This window comes from Chelmon rostratus, chromosome 4, assembly GCF_017976325.1.
Source record: "Chelmon rostratus isolate fCheRos1 chromosome 4, fCheRos1.pri, whole genome shotgun sequence".
NCBI classification, from domain to species: domain Eukaryota; kingdom Metazoa; phylum Chordata; class Actinopteri; order Chaetodontiformes; family Chaetodontidae; genus Chelmon; species Chelmon rostratus.
Window position 1 is genome coordinate 23393787 of NC_055661.1, and position 17991 is coordinate 23411777.

The 17991-nt window shown below is 42.0% G+C and overlaps 1 protein-coding gene and 1 pseudogene across 1 annotated transcript; both read left to right on the forward strand.

Moving 5' to 3' along the window:
* Positions 1–3019: 3019 nt before the first annotated feature.
* Positions 3020–8496, forward strand: LOC121605109 (cytochrome P450 2J2-like). The gene is made up of 9 exons (XM_041934887.1): positions 3020–3202; positions 3776–3938; positions 4340–4489; positions 5040–5200; positions 5283–5459; positions 7555–7696; positions 7795–7982; positions 8087–8228; positions 8321–8496. Exons 1-9 carry the CDS (start codon positions 3020–3022, stop codon positions 8494–8496), a joined length of 1482 nt encoding a protein of 493 aa, XP_041790821.1.
* A 2538-nt stretch (positions 8497–11034) lies between these two features.
* On the forward strand, positions 11035–17184 carry LOC121605471 (annotated as a pseudogene).
* The last annotated feature ends 807 nt before the right edge of the window (positions 17185–17991 follow it).

A 17991-nucleotide genomic window follows, 5' to 3' on the forward strand; every position in this document is an offset into this window, starting at 1 on the left:
GGTTGTCAGACACATCAACTCGTTCCACATTACACAGCGTAGCACATATGTCCAGTTCCTTTTGTTTACTTTCAAGTCCTAAAACCGTTTTTGAACAGGAGCAAATGGACCCAAATGCTGAAACTCAGAAACGGACACAAGAGCATGGAAAAAGGCAATGGCCTGGCAGGAGTTGAGTCTCTTGGCAGACTGGATATAGGAGATGTTCTTGTGGTCAGTCCAGACCATAAATGGTTGCTCCAAGCCTTCTAACCAGTGGCTCCATTCCACTCCAGGTTTAGGTCGTGGTTATAACAAGTCTCCAAGAAATGAATGTAAGTCTATGCATGCAGGGTATGTATGTCCCCAAAAGTAATGGAAACTTGTGTGCATGTGCGTGTGAGGTACAGCTTGCCCTGTCCAGCTACAGTTATCACATAAAAATCATCAAAATCAAGTCCAAGGATCAGGCAGAAAGTCAGACAGGCAGGCAGGTTACAGGTGACAGGGTCCAGTGTCCAGAAGCTCAATAGCCAAGGCAAAAAGTCACAAAAAAAAAAACAAATCAGATTACCTGGAAAGGAGGTGAAAAGGCCTGTTTACATACTGCAGGGCTGATAAGGGGGAATGGAAACAGGTGAGCATGTTGGTGAGGGAGGTCAGGTGATTTTGACTGGAAGGACAGGGGTTATTGCAGGACAGAAGGGATTGGCTGGATGTGGGAGTGAGGTGACTGGCAGAGGAGGAAAAAGTCAGAGGGCTTCTGGTGGACAGGAAGAGAATGGCAGTGGCCCAGAGAAGAAATGAAAAAAGCCACAGGTTCACTGCACGTTAACTGGGTTTGGTAAATTGATTTACTGTAAATTTGTTATGGAATATGCTCCTCTTGAGTACAGTCAACTGAGGTGGACCCTGCATCAGCTGGTTTTATGGGCATGTCTTTCAGAGAGACATGATTTTTTGTATTAACTTATGTTTCCTTAAGAAACCTCACAATATTTCTTAAGGTGAACAATTTGGTGTTGATTATCACTTGTATGTTTTTTTAAGCAAGGTGTTCATACTGTGAATGGGCAACATGGTTGATTGACTGAATGGACAACAGTTTGTCTGATTACAAGCAGGAGATGCTGCATTCAGGGCAGCAGAGATGCGGCAGTCTGGTTAGCAGCACCTCTTTGCTCTTCGTAACCCTTGTCTTTCTTTGAGTTTTTGAGTGCAGTGAGAGCAGTGATTTCCTGCCAGACCTGTGCAAAACTCACATTTATTACAAGGCACACATACACGTTATATTCAGTCAAGTCAATCTCAATAAAATAAAGTGTGTTCTGACCACAATTTCATTCATATCACAGTTTGTTATGTTCTGATGCTGAGGAAAGAAATAAATGGCACACATATAGTTTGATGTCTTTTTTTTTCTTTAAAATGCAGTGTAGCACTTCTTTGATTACTTGTCATGGAATTGGTGCTTCTTTAAAGCAATAATTAATAACTAAAGTCACTCAGAATACAAAAATGAAGAAAAGGTGCTTTCTAGTCAAAAAATGCAAACAAAATTTCTCTCTTCTCAAAAAACTCAGAAAACAAAAAGACTCACAAGGCAAGGCAAGGTAGACAAGGTAACACGCAGGGATCACAAGATTCACAGAACTCACAAGACGATCTGGCATAGGACAAAGGGAGACGCGGATTATATATACATGAGGTAACAATGAACAGGTGGAAACAATCAGGGCAGGGCAGACAATCAGACAGGCAGGAAACACACCAGGAAGGCAAGGGTTTGAAACGAGAGGCGAGTTAGGGTTTCACAATAAAACAGTGAACAGCGAACGCCAGTGAACAAAACACATTAACAGACCCATGGAGACATGACAGTACAAAACAGGAAGTGACAAATGGACCATGACACATGATCACATTGGGGTATACTGTATATGAATGCTATCCCCTTCAGTTTCCCAACCAAACAACTGTACTGCTGAGACATGAAAGGTGTTTTTTGATGTTGGAGTCACAAAGCCACAAAACTGTTTGCTTTGAGCCCTGGAAAAAAAGCCTGATGTTCAGACTTTGTCTTGTGTGCACAGAAAGCCTAATAAATATGACAACTATGTTTTTTGAGGCTTACTCTTCTTCTTTGATGTTAAATTTGTTAATGCATCATGACAGCCTCTTGGCAAAGCTCTATGATGTTAACCAATCATACAATCAGTTATATGAGTGTCACAGTCAGTGCATGACAGTTGATAGAAGTAGTTTTGTTGCCTAAACCTAACACAAAACTTCACAACAAAACTAGATATAATAAGTCAGCTCTGTAAGAACTCATTCATATGATTCCTAATCTCCAGGACAAAGGTTGTGTGTTTGGCCCATTCATCCACAACTACTTCCCATCTTAAATCAGTGGCAAGTCAGTGGCAGGTACCAGAAACCTGCCAGCCTGCCAATGGAAGTGCCACTGCTAGCTCCTGCTGCCACCATTTGACCCATGGGAAAGCAGCAAATGGAAGTTACTGTGGTTTCATCTAAACTGGGTTTGAAAGGCAATTGAGGGTCACAACTACGGAAGTAAAATAATGAGATGGACTTTTATTTATTACTGATAACCACTGAATTGTTTTACTACTGCACCCTTTGAAGTTTGTATTTTGAACACTTATCGACAAAACACATCTGTTAAGCATCTGCATAAAAATCCACCGACTGTAAGTCAAAAAAAACATATTAGATGCTTTTACCTGTGGGTTTTTTTTGCCATACTTTGCCAATTGCATTGTTTATTCACTGACTGTTTACTGAGAAAAGACTTATATTGAAATGATTAGGTGAACGACCAGCTGGATGAGTCCAAGCTCTGGTCGTTCTTAATTTCAGAGGTCCTGAGAGGCCACCAGTGTTATATAACATTTCCTTCTTTGGGCCTCTTTTTCCAGCTTCCTCCATTCCTCACCCATATAATATGAGAGCCACCACCATGCTATCTGCATCAACAAACTGATTTTACAGAAGGGCTTTTTGAACAATCTTTACCATGATTTTTCAAGCACTTTTTGAGTGTATGGACTTCACTGGTTGGCTGTTGTTCGGTTTTGTGGTTTTACTTTTAAGTGATGTTGTCAGAAACTGGAGGCCACACAACTTTCCACCTGGCCCCTGGGCTGTGCCTTTTCTGGGAAATGTCTTCAAAGGAGTGGACTTCAAAACAATGGACAAGGTGAGGTGAACACTGACATTTCATTTTCCTGAGAGAAGAGATGTGAAGAGTCGATCTTTGTGGTGATTTGGCTTACAAAAGAGGCATTGTCAACACAATGAGCACAGGGAAAATCAATAAATACACAATAGCATCATAAAATTAGAACTCCAAAGTGTACTCTTACCAGCTGCCAATTTGATATTAGTGCATAGTCATGTGTTTTACCTAAACTATGGTTTGGTTTTCAGCTGTAAAAGTTTTCTGACCATTAAAGCAACATAAAACAGTTTCTCAGCTCAAAACATGACAAATAATCAGTGACAAACTGCAGGTCAATACATGTAAAAAAAGTATTTATTTACTTTGTATATCAAAGAGAACAGTTTAACATCAAATTAACAGTATTATGAGCATCAACAATAGAGTGACAATAACCTGACAAGTTACTTCAAGTTTAGTCCAAAGTGTTTATGTAATTGTCCACCAAGCATTTCATCTGAGAAAAACTGCCTTTATTTCCATGCAATCTGTAATTATAAATAAGAATACAAAGGTCATTGCAAACTTCTCAGAATTTGTTTTTGAATGCAGCTTGCTGAGGAGTATGGTCCAGTGTTCAGCCTGAGGAGAGGCAGTGAGAGGATGGTGTTTGTTTCAGGATACAAGATGGTCAAAGAGGCTCTTGTCAACCAGCTGGATAACTTTGTTGATCGACCAAATGTCCCTCTCTTCGATGCTGTCTACAAGGGCCTTGGTGAGTATGTGAGAGCATGAATGTCTGGCACCAAAAATGCCTTTTACTGGATTAAGCTCCTTCTTCGGGGTAAAAATAAATGTCTTTGTGCTGTGTTGAAGGATTTAACTGGAAATCAGAACCGAGTCAGCCAACTGACGTGGGACAAATTTGTATTGTCAGTGCAGAATATGTGTAGTGTTGATATTTTTCCATCTACACTCTTTCCTTGTCACTCTGACAAGGATACGCCAAACTCAGCACAGCAGAAATTAAGGAGCGACAGTAGCTGTTTGTTTTTAATCTAGCTGCTTATTGAATTCCTAAACACAGCACAATACATGTTTCTCTGAAACTATTTGCAGCAATCCCTGCACAGGGCCTGTTTGCGTTGTGTATAATTTGATATAACATTTCCACAGGCGTAGCTTCGAGCAATGGTTACCTGTGGAGGAAGCAGAGGAAGTTTGCCAACACTCACCTGCGTTACTTTGGAGAGGGCCAGAGGTCACTGGAAAAATACATTGAAGTGGAAAGCAACTTCATTTGTGAAGCTTTTAAAGATGAACAAGGTAAGTAGACACTAGAAATTCATCTGTTTATTATAACTTGACTACTGCAAAAATACTGCTGGCAGTCTACTCTCATCACATCCCAATTGTGCAGAATGTATGTGGCAAATAAAGTGATGTTACATCCAAACAGTGGTGGAGGAAGTATTCACATCCTTTGCCTAAATAAAAGTACCAATACTGCACTGTAAAAATACTCTAGTACAAGTAAAAGTCCTGCATTCATGGCCGCTGTGACTGTTACTATCATATCAGTAGAATATTAATGTAAAAGCAGGATTTTGCTGTTGTTGCAACTTCATCAATTATTTGATCGTCATTATTTGTAAATAATATAATAACTAAAGCTGTCAAATAATTGTTGTGGAGTAAAAGCTAGAATATTTCCCTCTGAAATGCAGTGGAGAAGAAGTATAAAGTGGTATGAGGAGAAAATACTAACGTAAATTACAAGTATCTCAAATTTGTACTTAGGGTAATTCAGTTACTTTCCACTACTGCATCCTAATATGATTTATCACCACTTGAACTGAATTCATCATATTCCCAGGACGACCTTTTAGTCCCCAATACATCCTAACGAATGGAGTGAGTAACATCATCTCATCTGTGGTCTTTGGACACCGCTTTGAATACAGTGATCGAAGCTTTCGTAAGGTTCTGGAGTTAGACCAAGAAGCCATCATGCTTGCTGGCTTGGCTCAGACTCAGGTAATTGATCTGCCTCGACTATCATGTTGTGACCACAAAACAAACTGGGTCCATCACTGATCTGAGTTTGTCCCATCAATAGCTGTACGATGCCATCCCTGGTTTGATGAAGTACCTGCCAGGACCTCACCAGACTGTTTTTGCCAACTACAAAGAGATCATGACTTTCCTGAAAAATGAAGTAGAGAAGCACCAGGAAGAGTGGAACCCTGCTGACCCTCGTGATTATATTGATGTTTACCTGTCAGAGATGGAAAAGGTAGTGTATTTCCACATATTTAGTAAAGCTCCCTAGAAAGGAGTTTCTATGGAAGATGCTGAGATTGTGTTTATGTGAACACACTCAATAATTAACTGGGTTAAATTTGTCTGACGGAAACTCCACTATCCAGTTAGTGACTAAAATGTCTTGTTCTGGGGACACCACGGTAGCTCACCCTGTAGAGCATGTACCACGTATCAAAGCTGAGTCCTGACCGCAGCAGCTCGGATTCGACTTCAGCCTGGTTCGCTTGCTGCATGTCATCCCCTCTGTCCACTGCCTGTCAGTATGAAACAAAAATAAAGTAGAAATGTCAAAAAAAAAGTCCATCTAAGGCTAAGGCAAAAACTAGGGTATGAAAGCATGGGTCTGTCTACAGCGGGGGTGCCCACACTTCAGCTTGTGAGCTACTTATAAAAAGACTAAGTCAAAAATGATCTACCTACTGTAGAAACGCAAAACATATGTTTCTTTATGAATATTTATTTGCACAATATACGTTGGTGTAGCTTGCATAACTGCATGAACCCATATTTCACAATATAACTCTCTACACTTGTGGTCTTTACCTTACACTGATGACTTGCACTAAATGGAATCAGCCAGGGTTGCATAGTCTGGACAGTAGCTGCTGATAGCCAGCCTCAAGCACACTTCCAAATGATCATCAGTCATGGTGGAACGGTACTTAGACTTAATGATATTCATGTGGGAAAAGGCAGACTCAATTAAATAAGTGGAGCTGAATAATGCAGTCAAGGAGGAAGCACATTTCCTCATGCTGGGGTACTTTTCCTATGTGAGTCAGTTCCAGAACTGTCCATGAGCTCTGGACTTCAGCTGAATGTAAGCTTGTCGTGACAAAATCTCATCCTCCACTCCAGTTGTACACATGACTTCCCTTGCGTCTCAAGGTCTGATGCGAGGTTTGCCAAATCATGGCACTGGAGCTTTGAGGAGAGATTTTGCATTTTTCATTTGAAAGCATTAACTGATATTATATGGATATTGATCACAGTTTTGTCTTGTCCTTGGCCTTGCACCTCTAGATTAAGTTCATTCAACATGTTGGTCAGATCAGTTAAAAATGCCAAGTCTAGCAGCCACTGATGGTCATTTAGTTGGTTGTATTCTGCATGTTAAGCTACACGGAAAAACTCCTTAATCTCTGGCGAGAGCGAGCGAATTCAACAGGCAATCTTCGTTGCCACATCCATTATTTCTTTCATGTTGAGCATTTTTGCACATAATGCTCGTTGGTGTATTATGCAGTGGTGATTGGGGAAATCCGGGAATGCATCATTCTCCCTGCACTTGGCAATAAATCCATTCGAGCGGCCAACCATCGCAGGCGCTCCGTCAGTGGTGACGGACACCAATTTGCACACCGGAACAATGAGTCAGCTGCTTCAACGAATGCCTCTTTTACCATCTCTTCATCTTGGAAGGATTTTTTGTTCTTAAAAATTAAGTGGCTCAGTCGCAAAGACGCTCCGGTGGCTGCCTTCTCTTTTGAAGTTAGTGAGAAAAATGACCGCTGTCCGGACAACTGAGATTTTAGTTCCTTCACCTTTCTTCTTCTCAGCTCACGTTTCGGAGGGAAGTCAGTGTCATAGTATTTATGAACAGTCCGAAAATGCTGTTCCACATTTTACTTCTTCGGTATAGCGATGGCAGACTGGCAGATGAGGCAAACGCACTTCAAAAATTACATAGTGAAAAAAGTCCACCTCCCACTCCGTATGGAAGTGGTACGTTTTTGACTTCTTACTTTGTCCAGCTCCCCCACTCATTTTCATATCTTTTAAGTCTAAAAGAAATAAATTGGAGGTTATCTTGCTGGCTTGCTCGAGTTTTGCAGCATGTGCATGTGCGGTGAGAAAAGGTCAGATGTCAGACTGGCTGCCCCGTATGTCAATCAAGTGGCAAATGCCATAGTGAGGACGGATGATGGGCTGACGTCTACTTTGTCAATGCCATGCGATCTACCCACACTACCTCTGCGATTGACAGGTAGATCGCGATCAGCGTATTAGGCGTCCATGGTGTACAGTGTCGAAAAAATTTGTGTTTTCTCCTCATGTGCTGCCAGAAAAAGGAGGATCCCCAGGCTGGCTTCAATATTGAAACTCTGCTGATTTGCACTCTGGACTTGATTGAGGCTGGGACAGAAACAACTGCCACCACTTTACGCTGGGCCCTCGTGTACATGTTGCACTACCCAGAGATACAGGGTAGGTAGTTCATCAATCACATTAAGCATTATAAACAGTTTGGTCTTATGTCAAGAGTATGATAACCAGTGAGACGGCGTCTCTGCTTCCTCACTCAGAGAAAGTCCAGGCAGAGATAGACAGAGTGATCGGACAGTCGCGTCAACCCAACATGGCCGACAGACCCAACCTGCCTTACACAGAAGCTGTCATCCATGAGACCCAAAGGATGGGAAATATTGTTCCCTTGGGATTCCCTAAAATGGCCAGTAAAGACACCACACTGGGAGGATACTTCATACCCAAGGTAAACACCTATGACCGGACTCACCCAGGAGTGGATAACAAGCTATGAATTTCGTAAATTATTTCTACATAACTGATGCCAACGTTTGATGACTTCCTTTCCAGGGCACTGCTATTAATACAATGCTTGGGTCTGCGCTGTTTGATAAGAATGAGTGGGCGACTCCAGATACCTTCAATCCTGAGCATTTCTTGGATTCAGAGGGCCAGTTTCGCAGAAGAGACGCCTTCTTACCATTTTCAGCTGGTAGTTTTTACGGTTCCACTTTCAGTGATTTACAAATTTGTGATAGCGACATGTTGGGACTCTCTTAATTGAAAGCTACTGTTTCCCTGCAGGTAAACGTGTGTGTTTAGGGGAGCACCTGGCCAGAATGGAGCTGTTCCTTTTCTTTACGATCCTCCTCCAACGCTTCACCTTCTCTCCTGTTCCTGGAGAAATGCCCAGTTTGGAGGGCATGCTGGGCTTCACCCATTCCCCCAAAGATTTTAAGATTGTAGCTGTGCCTCGATGATTTTATCCACCTTTTCTCATCCCAGCTAAACACAAAGAATTAGCGCAAGTCAGCAAAAATCTCCTGTATTCCCATGGTCCTCCCACAGAGGTGTTATCAGTTGTTTTGCTTGTGGAGAACTCTTCTTAAGAACATGTGGATGTGTGCAATTAAAATCAATTCATATTTCTTGGTAACTGAAAAACTGGACTTTAAGGTCACAAATTACAGCTTTTTACTAATGCTATAAATTTTGTTAATTTACACTCATATAACATGCATGAATCTGTACCTCTTGTTACTTCTAAATGAAAAATGTATTCTGTTGTATGTACATGACCTTGCATCATCATCTAAAGTCATGCCTAGACCATTTCCATAGATTGTCAAAAAAAGAACCACAATTTGGTGAAACACAAAAAAAAATTATCTAATTTTCCCATTAATTAAGGTGGCAGTCATTTCTTTACTCACCAATGGTGTTAACTCAAACCATTCATTTCCTTTCATTCGTTCTAAAATCAATAAATTTTTTAGTCATATCCCAGAGTTGTCTGTTTGCATCAATCGATTCACAACAGTTTGTTGTTGAAAAGGCGAGAACATGGAGGTAGGACCGCACTGTGACGGCGAGCTTCATAAACTTAAACACACAAAACGTAATTTCTGTTGCTGCAGGTCTCTGAATGGAAACAATAACGAAAGAGTTTGATGATGTCCTGAACACGGGATCATCTTCGTCATCTTAGTACAAAGCGGTGATCTGCAAAGTTCCTAAGATCCCAATAGATGCTGAGGCCAGAGGGACCTCAGTGGAAAATCCCCAAAGGCTACAGTGGGAAATTACCAGTAGAAATGAGGTAAGAGATTATTCATTATGCATTAAAGGGGAAGACCCCCCTCTATGAAAACACCAATAAAATCAGTGTAAAGATGTAACTTGATAAAAAGGATGTGGCCAAACTGTATGGCCAAGCCCCCTGACAAATGTATAAAAGGTGATGCGCAGAACAGAATTTGGGCATTTTTGGCAGGACTTGCCTGGGCTTTTTATTCTGTGAAGAGAATAAAGCTCCCTGGACTCAACTCTTCTGGACCCTGACTCTTTTTCCAGACTCTGTGCATTTTTTGAAGAAAAGCTGATTTCTCCTAAGACTTAGAATTTTTAAGATTATAAGTGATATTATTAAGAGTTAAAAATTAGGCAAAGAATTATAATTTGACCCTGATCCAGTCAGTATCTGGTCCTTGGCGAGGCAGTAGGAGATCCCCGTCAATCTGACCAAATGAAACGCACAGTTTCTCAAATAAAATTACAGGTTTAATTCTGCTTAGACTATGAAAATCAAAACAACATCTTACATCACTGACTGCTGAGTTGAGGCGAGCGGTGCAGATCTCACCCCGAAGAAAGGAAAGATAACTTCTGTGATTTGGAATTGGTTCGGCTTTGTGACGTTAGACACTGAACAAACAGCACCTCGCTGCAAAGTCTTTTTAAAGGCTGTTGCTACAAAAGGTAGCAGTACTACCAATTTACTGCAGCACCACAAACAGAAGCATGCTGCCGAGTGGGAGAGGTGTTGCTCCCTACGAATGGATCAAGACCGCAGCACCCCAAGCACCGTCACCAAAGAACAAACTACCGTCTTGGAAACATTGACAAACTGTATCCCGTATGATAAGAAAGGAGCCCGGTGGAAAGCTGTCACGGGTGCAGTCGCGATGTATATTACGAGAGATATGGTGCCCATATACACCGTGAAAAAGCCGGGATTTATTCACCTGCTGAAGGTTTTGGACCCCAGGTACGTGCTACCAGGCCGCAAACATTTTTCTGAAGTTGCCTTGCTTCAGCTGTATAACAGTACACGCCAAAGGATCACTACGGAGCTTCTACTCCGCAACAACCAATCTGTGGTCCAGCAGAGTGATGCAGCCCTATTTAAGTTTAACGGTGCACTTCATAAGCTGAGAGTTTTGTTTGCACTTTATTTTATCAACCTCAAAAAAGCGTCTTATAATTTTATGTTTTATTTTTTCAAGTTAGTTTTAGAGTGCATTGTGCCATTTTGAAACTAGACAAAGCTCACTGAAAAGTTACATTGTCAGTGTTTACGAATGTAGGAGGGCTTTATTTTGTGGCTTGTTTATGTAACTTAAACCCCAGAAGGGAGAATTTAAACAAAATAAAACTGAAACTTGTTTTGAACTATTTCTTTGTCATCTGCAAATTGATTTTAGGTAGGGGATGAAAAAAATCGATTTAAATCGTGAATCAAGATTTTTTGTGAAAAAATCTGAGATTTTTTTTTAGGCCATATCGCCCAGCCCTAGAACAAACTATACATAATAGAATATCAAAATAGTGAGCAGTAAAAAATTATAACCATAATAATAAAAATAGCAAAATAGGAAAGACTAGTAATGAAAATCATGTACTAGATCATTCATTTAGTTTTTATCGTATGGTAGTGGTCTTGCAAGCGAGGAGGACACAAGCCTTGAGAAGCTCCAACCCTTCTCCAGCTGCTGCTGCTGCTTCAACTCTCTTTAACAATGTGGGTTGATCATTTTTTGCCGATTTTTGACCTCAAGGGGATATTCCTGTTTATTTTTGTTTTCATCCTAATAGCAGACTTTCTCTGAAACAAGAACCCTCCGAATTTTCCTCCAGGACCATTGGGTCTTCCCTTTGTTAGGAATTTCTGGAGTATGGACAAAAAACATCCGCACAAATATTCTACCAAGGTAAATATTAAGATGGTTTCACTGTACAGTGGTATAATTGCCAAAGGCTTGTGTAAATATGTACTAGATTTGTTAAAGCACTTTGAAAGTGCTTTCTAGTTTCATTTTTTAATTAATTTTTGCTGTTCAAATTTTCATTTTTTTTTGTGGGAAATTTATTGAGACATTCTAATACATTTAAATTTGATTAATCCGATGAACTTAATCGACTTTGAAGTTGAAGATGCTTCACTGGATGGTGCAATTCCTACCAGGATGTGGCAAATGTGAACAATAACAACATGCTTAACTTTGGCAATTAATTTAAAAAATGGAAACCATTTTAGTTACTTTAATTAGTTCTGCAGCAGCAGATACTGACAGCTGGTGGTGGAATTGTAAATATAAATGCTTATTCTGACCTCCACACACATTCGGCACAACTGGTGGCCCATTTGTTTGTCATTCAAAAGTTCACATGATGCAGTAATTTCATTACTGTTCTTCACTGTTCTTTGATGTATTGTCTGTAGCTGGCTGACATCTATGGGAATGTGTTCAGGGTCCGCCTTGGCAGGGACAAGCTGGTGTTTCTGTCTGGAATGATGAATGGTGAAAGAAGCCATTGTAGCACAAGCCGAGAACTTTGTGGATCGGCCGTACAGGAATCACAGGTGTTCAAATCTCTTGTCTCATGCTGAGCAAAAATAGTCTTCCTGAACCTTAAACCTTTTTCCTCTGCATGTTTGTGTTTAGATGGTCTGTTCACAAGCAATGGTGAAATATGGAAGAGACAGCGGCGCTTTGCTTTGTCTACCTTACGTACCTTTGGCCTGGGCAAAAACACCATGGAGCAGAGTATCTGTGAGGAGATCCGACACCTGCAAGAGGAGATAGAGAAGGAAAAAGGTGGTACACAATGAGTATAAAATATAATCACAGTCATCCATGTCAGCTCTTCAGCAATTGTCTAAACAGTGTCCTCCTTTCCTCCAGGTGAACCATTCAACCCAACAGATCTCTTCAACAACGCTGTCTCAAACATCATTTGCCAGCTGGTGATGGGGAAACATTTGAATATAGCAACCATAAATTCCAGATCATGCTGAAGTATCTGTCCGAAGTTCTTTATCTGGAGGGCTCTACATGGGGTCTGGTAAATCAGTAATATCTAATTAGTTCAGAGATGGCATTCTGGTGGGATTGTGGAACCAGTGACGATGCTCCTAGCTGATCAAGATGAACGATGATGTGAATGAAAGTTTCTCTCATTTACTTTCTTGTTTCTTCTGAATAGCTGTATGAGTCATTCCCGAGAGTGATGAAGCACTTGCCAGGTCCTCACAACAAAATGTTCAGCTACTTCAACACACTCCAAGACTTCATCAGTGAGGAGGTGAAGAGTCACAAGAAGGACCTGGACTACAACAATCCCCGGGACTACATTGACGCTGTCATCATTGAAATGGAGAACATATGTGACAAATGCATAGCGCACACCTTTTATTTTTTTCCACGACTGTTCCACCTAGTGCTCTGTGTATGGCTAGTGCTCATTGGTCAGAAAGTCTTTTGCTGGCAGTATAAGGGCCAATGTGAGGAGGGGCTTCACCGTTGTGGTGGATAAATGGGTCAAACACAAGACTATCATGCATTGCATCCCATGTGAAATCAAACATTGACTTATTGTCATTGTTTTTTTTTATTATTTTCAGTTTTCAGTTGCAGGTTAGGTCTTTTCATACTCATAGAGGCAACAAGTACTCGCCAATCACAATATAGCACAATATAGCAGGAGTAGGCAGAACAGTCTTGGGGGGTGTCATGAATAGTTGCTGTCATAGGAAAGATGAGGACTAGGTCGACTCACTTCGGCATTTAGCTTGGCATTTATTAGCGGGTAACATTCAATGGTACACCTGCGTTCCGGTGTAAACACACTGATAATGTCACTGGCGGAACAACAGCTTTAGCTCTAGGACGTCGGGGTAGACTGCCCTCAGTCCACAGCAACTTAGGGATTATTCTGCCCTCAATAGTTGCTGTTCCTATCAGGGTTTGTCGGTCTCCACCATGCACGATGCACTGTTAGCCTGGGGGTAATGGGAGCTAAATGTCGTGTGCACAAACCCATACTCCCGGCTGAAGTCTTGAAACGCTGCTGATGTGAACTGAGTGCCGTTATCACTCACTAGTTCCGAGGGAATGCCCCACCTCACGAACATGCTCTTGAGCCGGTTAATGACTTGACGGCATGATGTCGTAGACAGGTGAGCAATTTCAATGTCCTGAGAATAGTAGTCTGTCACGATGAGATAGTCCTCCTTTCCTGACTTGCACAAATCAGCAGCGATACGCTTCCAGGGGCCCTCCAGCAGGGGTGCAGTCAGGAGGGGCTCATGTCTGTGAGCGGGTTTGTTTTCGATGCAGAATTCACATTTGGATACTGTCTGTGTAATCTCAGCACTGATGCGCGGCCACCACACAGACATCTTGGCACAAGCACAGCACTGTGTCAGTCCTTGATGTCCCTCGTGCAACAGTTTTAACACATTTGCCCTTAGTGCAGAAGGGATGACCAGCCGGTCTTAGTATAGCACTAGGCCATCAGTCTCAGAGAGATTGCAGTGCAGAATCCATGCAGGAATGGTGACAGCGTTGATTTTGGCGGCTACCTGTACCTGATGAACTGCACGATCCTCTGCAGGTCTGCATCATGCTGTGTGGCACTCACGTTGGTCAGCGGGCTCCAGGAGAGAGCATGGGCAACGACCAGCTGCAGCAAGAGTTGGAGCTGACACCAGCATGGCTTTAATGGCTGCAAATGCCTGTTCTTGCGCGTCACTCCATATCCATTCACTGTCTCTCCTCAACAGGCAAGTGATTGGGTGCAGTTTCGTAGAGAGGTTGGGCAGGAACCTCCCGACGTAGTTGATGAGACTCATGACCTGGTGAAGGTCTTCCAAGTTGGTCGGACTTGGCATTTCTGTGATAGCTTTCACTTTAGCAGGGTCTGGTTTCATGCCCTCAGCACTAATGATGTGACCGAAGTATCTTATCTCTGACTTAGCAAAATAGCACTTTGCTTTGTTCAGTTTCAGGCTGCTGTCTTTCACGGTCCTCAGAACAGCCTTCAGTCGCTTGTTGTGCTCCTCTTTATTTGCTCCAAATACAAGTATGTCGTCCATCACCACGACAACTCCCTCATGACCCTTCAGCAATGTTGACATTTGTCTTTGGAAGATTTCTGGAGCTGAGGTAATTCCGAATGGCAGTCTCCGGAAGCAGAATCTGCCAATTGGGGTTATGAATGTTGTCAGCTTTTGGCTGGTTGCATCCAGGGGGATTTGCCAAAATCCACAGGAAGCGTCCTTTGCCAGTTTTGGGGCAATATCTTCAAGAGTAGGCAGGATGTAGCGCTCACGTTTCACAGCTTTGTTTAAGCGTTTGAGATCGACGCACACCCTGACTTTTTCTCGGTTCCTCTTTTCCACTGGAACCATTGGGGCACACCAATCAGTGGGCTCTGTGACCTCCTCTATTATCCCCATGGCAAGCATACACTTCAGCTCTGTCTCCACTTTTGACAGGACAGGGAATGGGATGCGTCGTGGCGCTGTCAGAATGTAGGGCTCGGCACCTGCCTTCAGTTCAATTTTCACAGGGTCACACTTTAGCAGGCCGATGTCCCCAAACACGTCGTCTAACACGTTTGTGACGACGCCATTAATGCGCTTGACCAACCCCATCCTCTTGGCAACAGTCCTTCCTGTTGATGACAGTGACCCAGTAATGGTAGTTCTGTTCATTAGTTTTGGCCAGGAATTTACCAATACTCTGTACTTTACCTCCAGGACTGGTGACTAGTGGTATTTTCCTTGCTGGGACCAATCTTGAACTCTGGTGCAGTCTGTTAAATGCAGTCTGTGACATTACAGTGATGTCAGCGCCTGTGCCAATTTTAAATTCGACTATGCTGTCATTTACAGGTAGCTTCACGAGTCACTTGTTGTCAGTGTCTGGCTGCTCGATTACAGCTGGCTTAGTTTCAGTCACTGCTCCAAGGAAAAACATGTCCCCGTCCCCCTCTGATGTGTTGTCAGAGACTACTGCTACTTCTTTCAGCATTTTTGTTTGACAGGCTGCTTCGATATGTCCAATTTTGGTACACTTTCGGCACCTCTTATTCTTAGCTGGGCAGGGTTGTTTTTTTCCATGTGGTCTAGCACAGCGAGAACATGCAACAGGGTTTTTATGCTCACCATGCTCCTGCTTCTGCCACTGTCACTCTTTTTGCTGTGAAACTGCTGCTTTCCTTGTCTCACAGCATCCACTGCACAGTCTGCACGCAGGCTCACGTTCTGCTGAATGGAGTGGATGGAACTTCTGGGTGTGAATGCGCAAGTGCCCTAAACCTGCATTCTGTCTAAGGGCCAGCAGGGGGCGACTCCTTTGGTTGCAAAACAAAGCCAGATTGTCTGCAAGTTCATGAGAAAATTACCCTACTTCTCACTTGATTCATTACCTCAGTAAACAGTTTACTCATAAGTTTATTGTCTCATTTGTGTTTCAAGTCCACTTCAATACAGCATGATGTTCAGTTTGATAATTGTGGTCCCATTTAGAATGAAATAGATGATAAATCAGGGTATGCTTTAGGATGCAGCTACAAATCGCAACCATGTATCCTCATGTTCTCAGTCAGATCCAACCAGGATGGAGGCACAGCAATGTGAATCCATGGCAGCTCCACCCTCTCACCCAAACATGGTCACTTCTGGCTCCAAAAAGCCAACATGGCAATGGCCATCATGCGTAATTTGAGGCTTAAAAATGCAGTCCACATCATGGGTGACATCATGGTGGCTATGTCCACTGCTTGTTATGCAGTCTATGGAAACAACAGGGAAAGAACACCAAACAAGTATGCAGCCATGCTCTGCATGCCTTGCTCTACCTGGCAATCCATTCAGTAGTTGGTGAGATATTTCAGTCTGGACCAAAGTGGTGGACTGACAGACCAACTGACAAAGCAACATTGACATACTGATAATGACCAATAATAATAGGGATTGTTTGAATGGGTCTCTTTCAAAGTTTACAAAAAAGAATTTATTGGCATTTAAAGTCATTATGTTCAAGTTTGATGTCCATGTCTGTATGCTAGTATATAAATCTTTGAGGTAACAGAGCAGTGCAGCCACTCAGATAAATGAAGCTAAAACGGACAAAATGTTTTTTGGGAGCAACCTATTGCCTTCAATCACTGTTTTTTTGTGAATAACCTTTGGAGGAAACATAAGGAAAGATTCACATTTTTTCAAGTCTGTCTTAAGGCAATAGTCACATGCCCATTCCTTCAGTTTTATTGTATTTCTAGACAAAGTCCAGGAAGAGATAGACAGAGTCATTGGACAGACCTGCCAGCCCGCCATGGCTGACAGAGCAAAACTGCAACATTGTTCCTCTCAATGGACTCAAAATGGCCGCCAAGGACATAACACTGGGTGGTAACTTCATACCCAAAGTGCATTTCGTACGCAGTTGTTTCAAGTCTTACCAGCATTACCTACTGAAAGTTTTTGAGGAATGAAAAGTGTTGTTGCAGCAATGCTTGGTGTTGACCTACGGATCTTGTTTTTTAGGGTACGTCCGTGTTGCCCATCCTGACCTCTGTGCTGTTCGACAAGACTGAATGGGACTCCAGACAGCTTCAACCCGGAACACTTTCTAGATGCTGAGGGAAAGTTTGTGAAGAGAGAAGCTCTCCTGCCTTTCTCTGCAGGTAAACATTCACCTCAACCTTTGGCACATCCTGAACCAGAATATAAGTTTCATCTAGAGCTCTTAAACCTTCCTGGTTTTTGAGATTCTCCTCTCACCTTCTCTCCTGTTCCTGGACAAATGCCCAGTTTGGAGGGCATGCCGGGATTCACCCATTCCCCCAAAGATTTTAGGATTGTAGCTGTGCCTGGATGATTTTCTCCACCTTTTCTCATCCCAGCCAAAGACAAAGCATCAGCGCTAATCAGCAAAAATTGCCTGTATTCCCATCGTCCTCCCACAGGGTTTTTTTTTTTCAGTTATTTTTTCTTGTAGAGAACTCTTCTCAAGACCATGTGGGTGTGTGCAATCAAAATCAATTCATATTTCTTGGTAACTGAAAAAACAGACTTTACGACTACAAAAAACAGCTTTTTATTAATGTTATAAATTTAGTTAATTTACACTTATTTAAGATGCATGAATCTTTCTTCTTTGCTTTTGCATCCAGAACAGGCTGGGTACTTATCTTTGGAAAAGTCAAAATTAATGAACACATTTCAAATGTACTTCTTGTTTCTACTAAATGAAAAATGTATTCTGTCATATGTACATGACCTTGTATCTTCATCTAAAGTCAGGCCTAGACCAGATTGTCAGAAAAAGAAGAAGAAGAAGAATTAGGTGAGACACAACAAAATGATCTGATTGAGGTGGCAGTCATCACTTTATTCTCCAATGGTGTTAACTTAAACCATACATTTCCTTTCTTGAGTTGTTAAATCAAAAAATGTTTTTAAGTCATATCCCAGAGTTCACAAAATTTTGTTTGCTGTTGAAAAGGCGAGACCACGGAGGTAGGACCACACTATGTCGGCAAGCTAAATGAACTTAAACACAAAGAATGTAGTTTTGCTGTTACGGGTCTCTCAATGGAAACAATAACAAAAGAGTTTGATGATGTCCTGAAATAAGACAGGATCATGGGAGGTGTTTTCTTCACTGTTCAACAACCACCATCGC

Bases quoted from the DNA above. Each gene is read 5' to 3' on its own strand.
- LOC121605109 (XM_041934887.1), top strand. From the start codon at position 3,020: ATGATTTTTCAAGCACTTTTTGAGTGTATGGACTTCACTGGTTGGCTG. The intron at 4,490-5,039 runs GTAAGTAGACAC...TCATATTCCCAG, and splicing joins AGCTTTTAAAGATGAACAAG to GACGACCTTTTAGTCCCCAA. The intron at 7,983-8,086 runs GTAAACACCTAT...CTTCCTTTCCAG, and splicing joins GAGGATACTTCATACCCAAG to GGCACTGCTATTAATACAAT.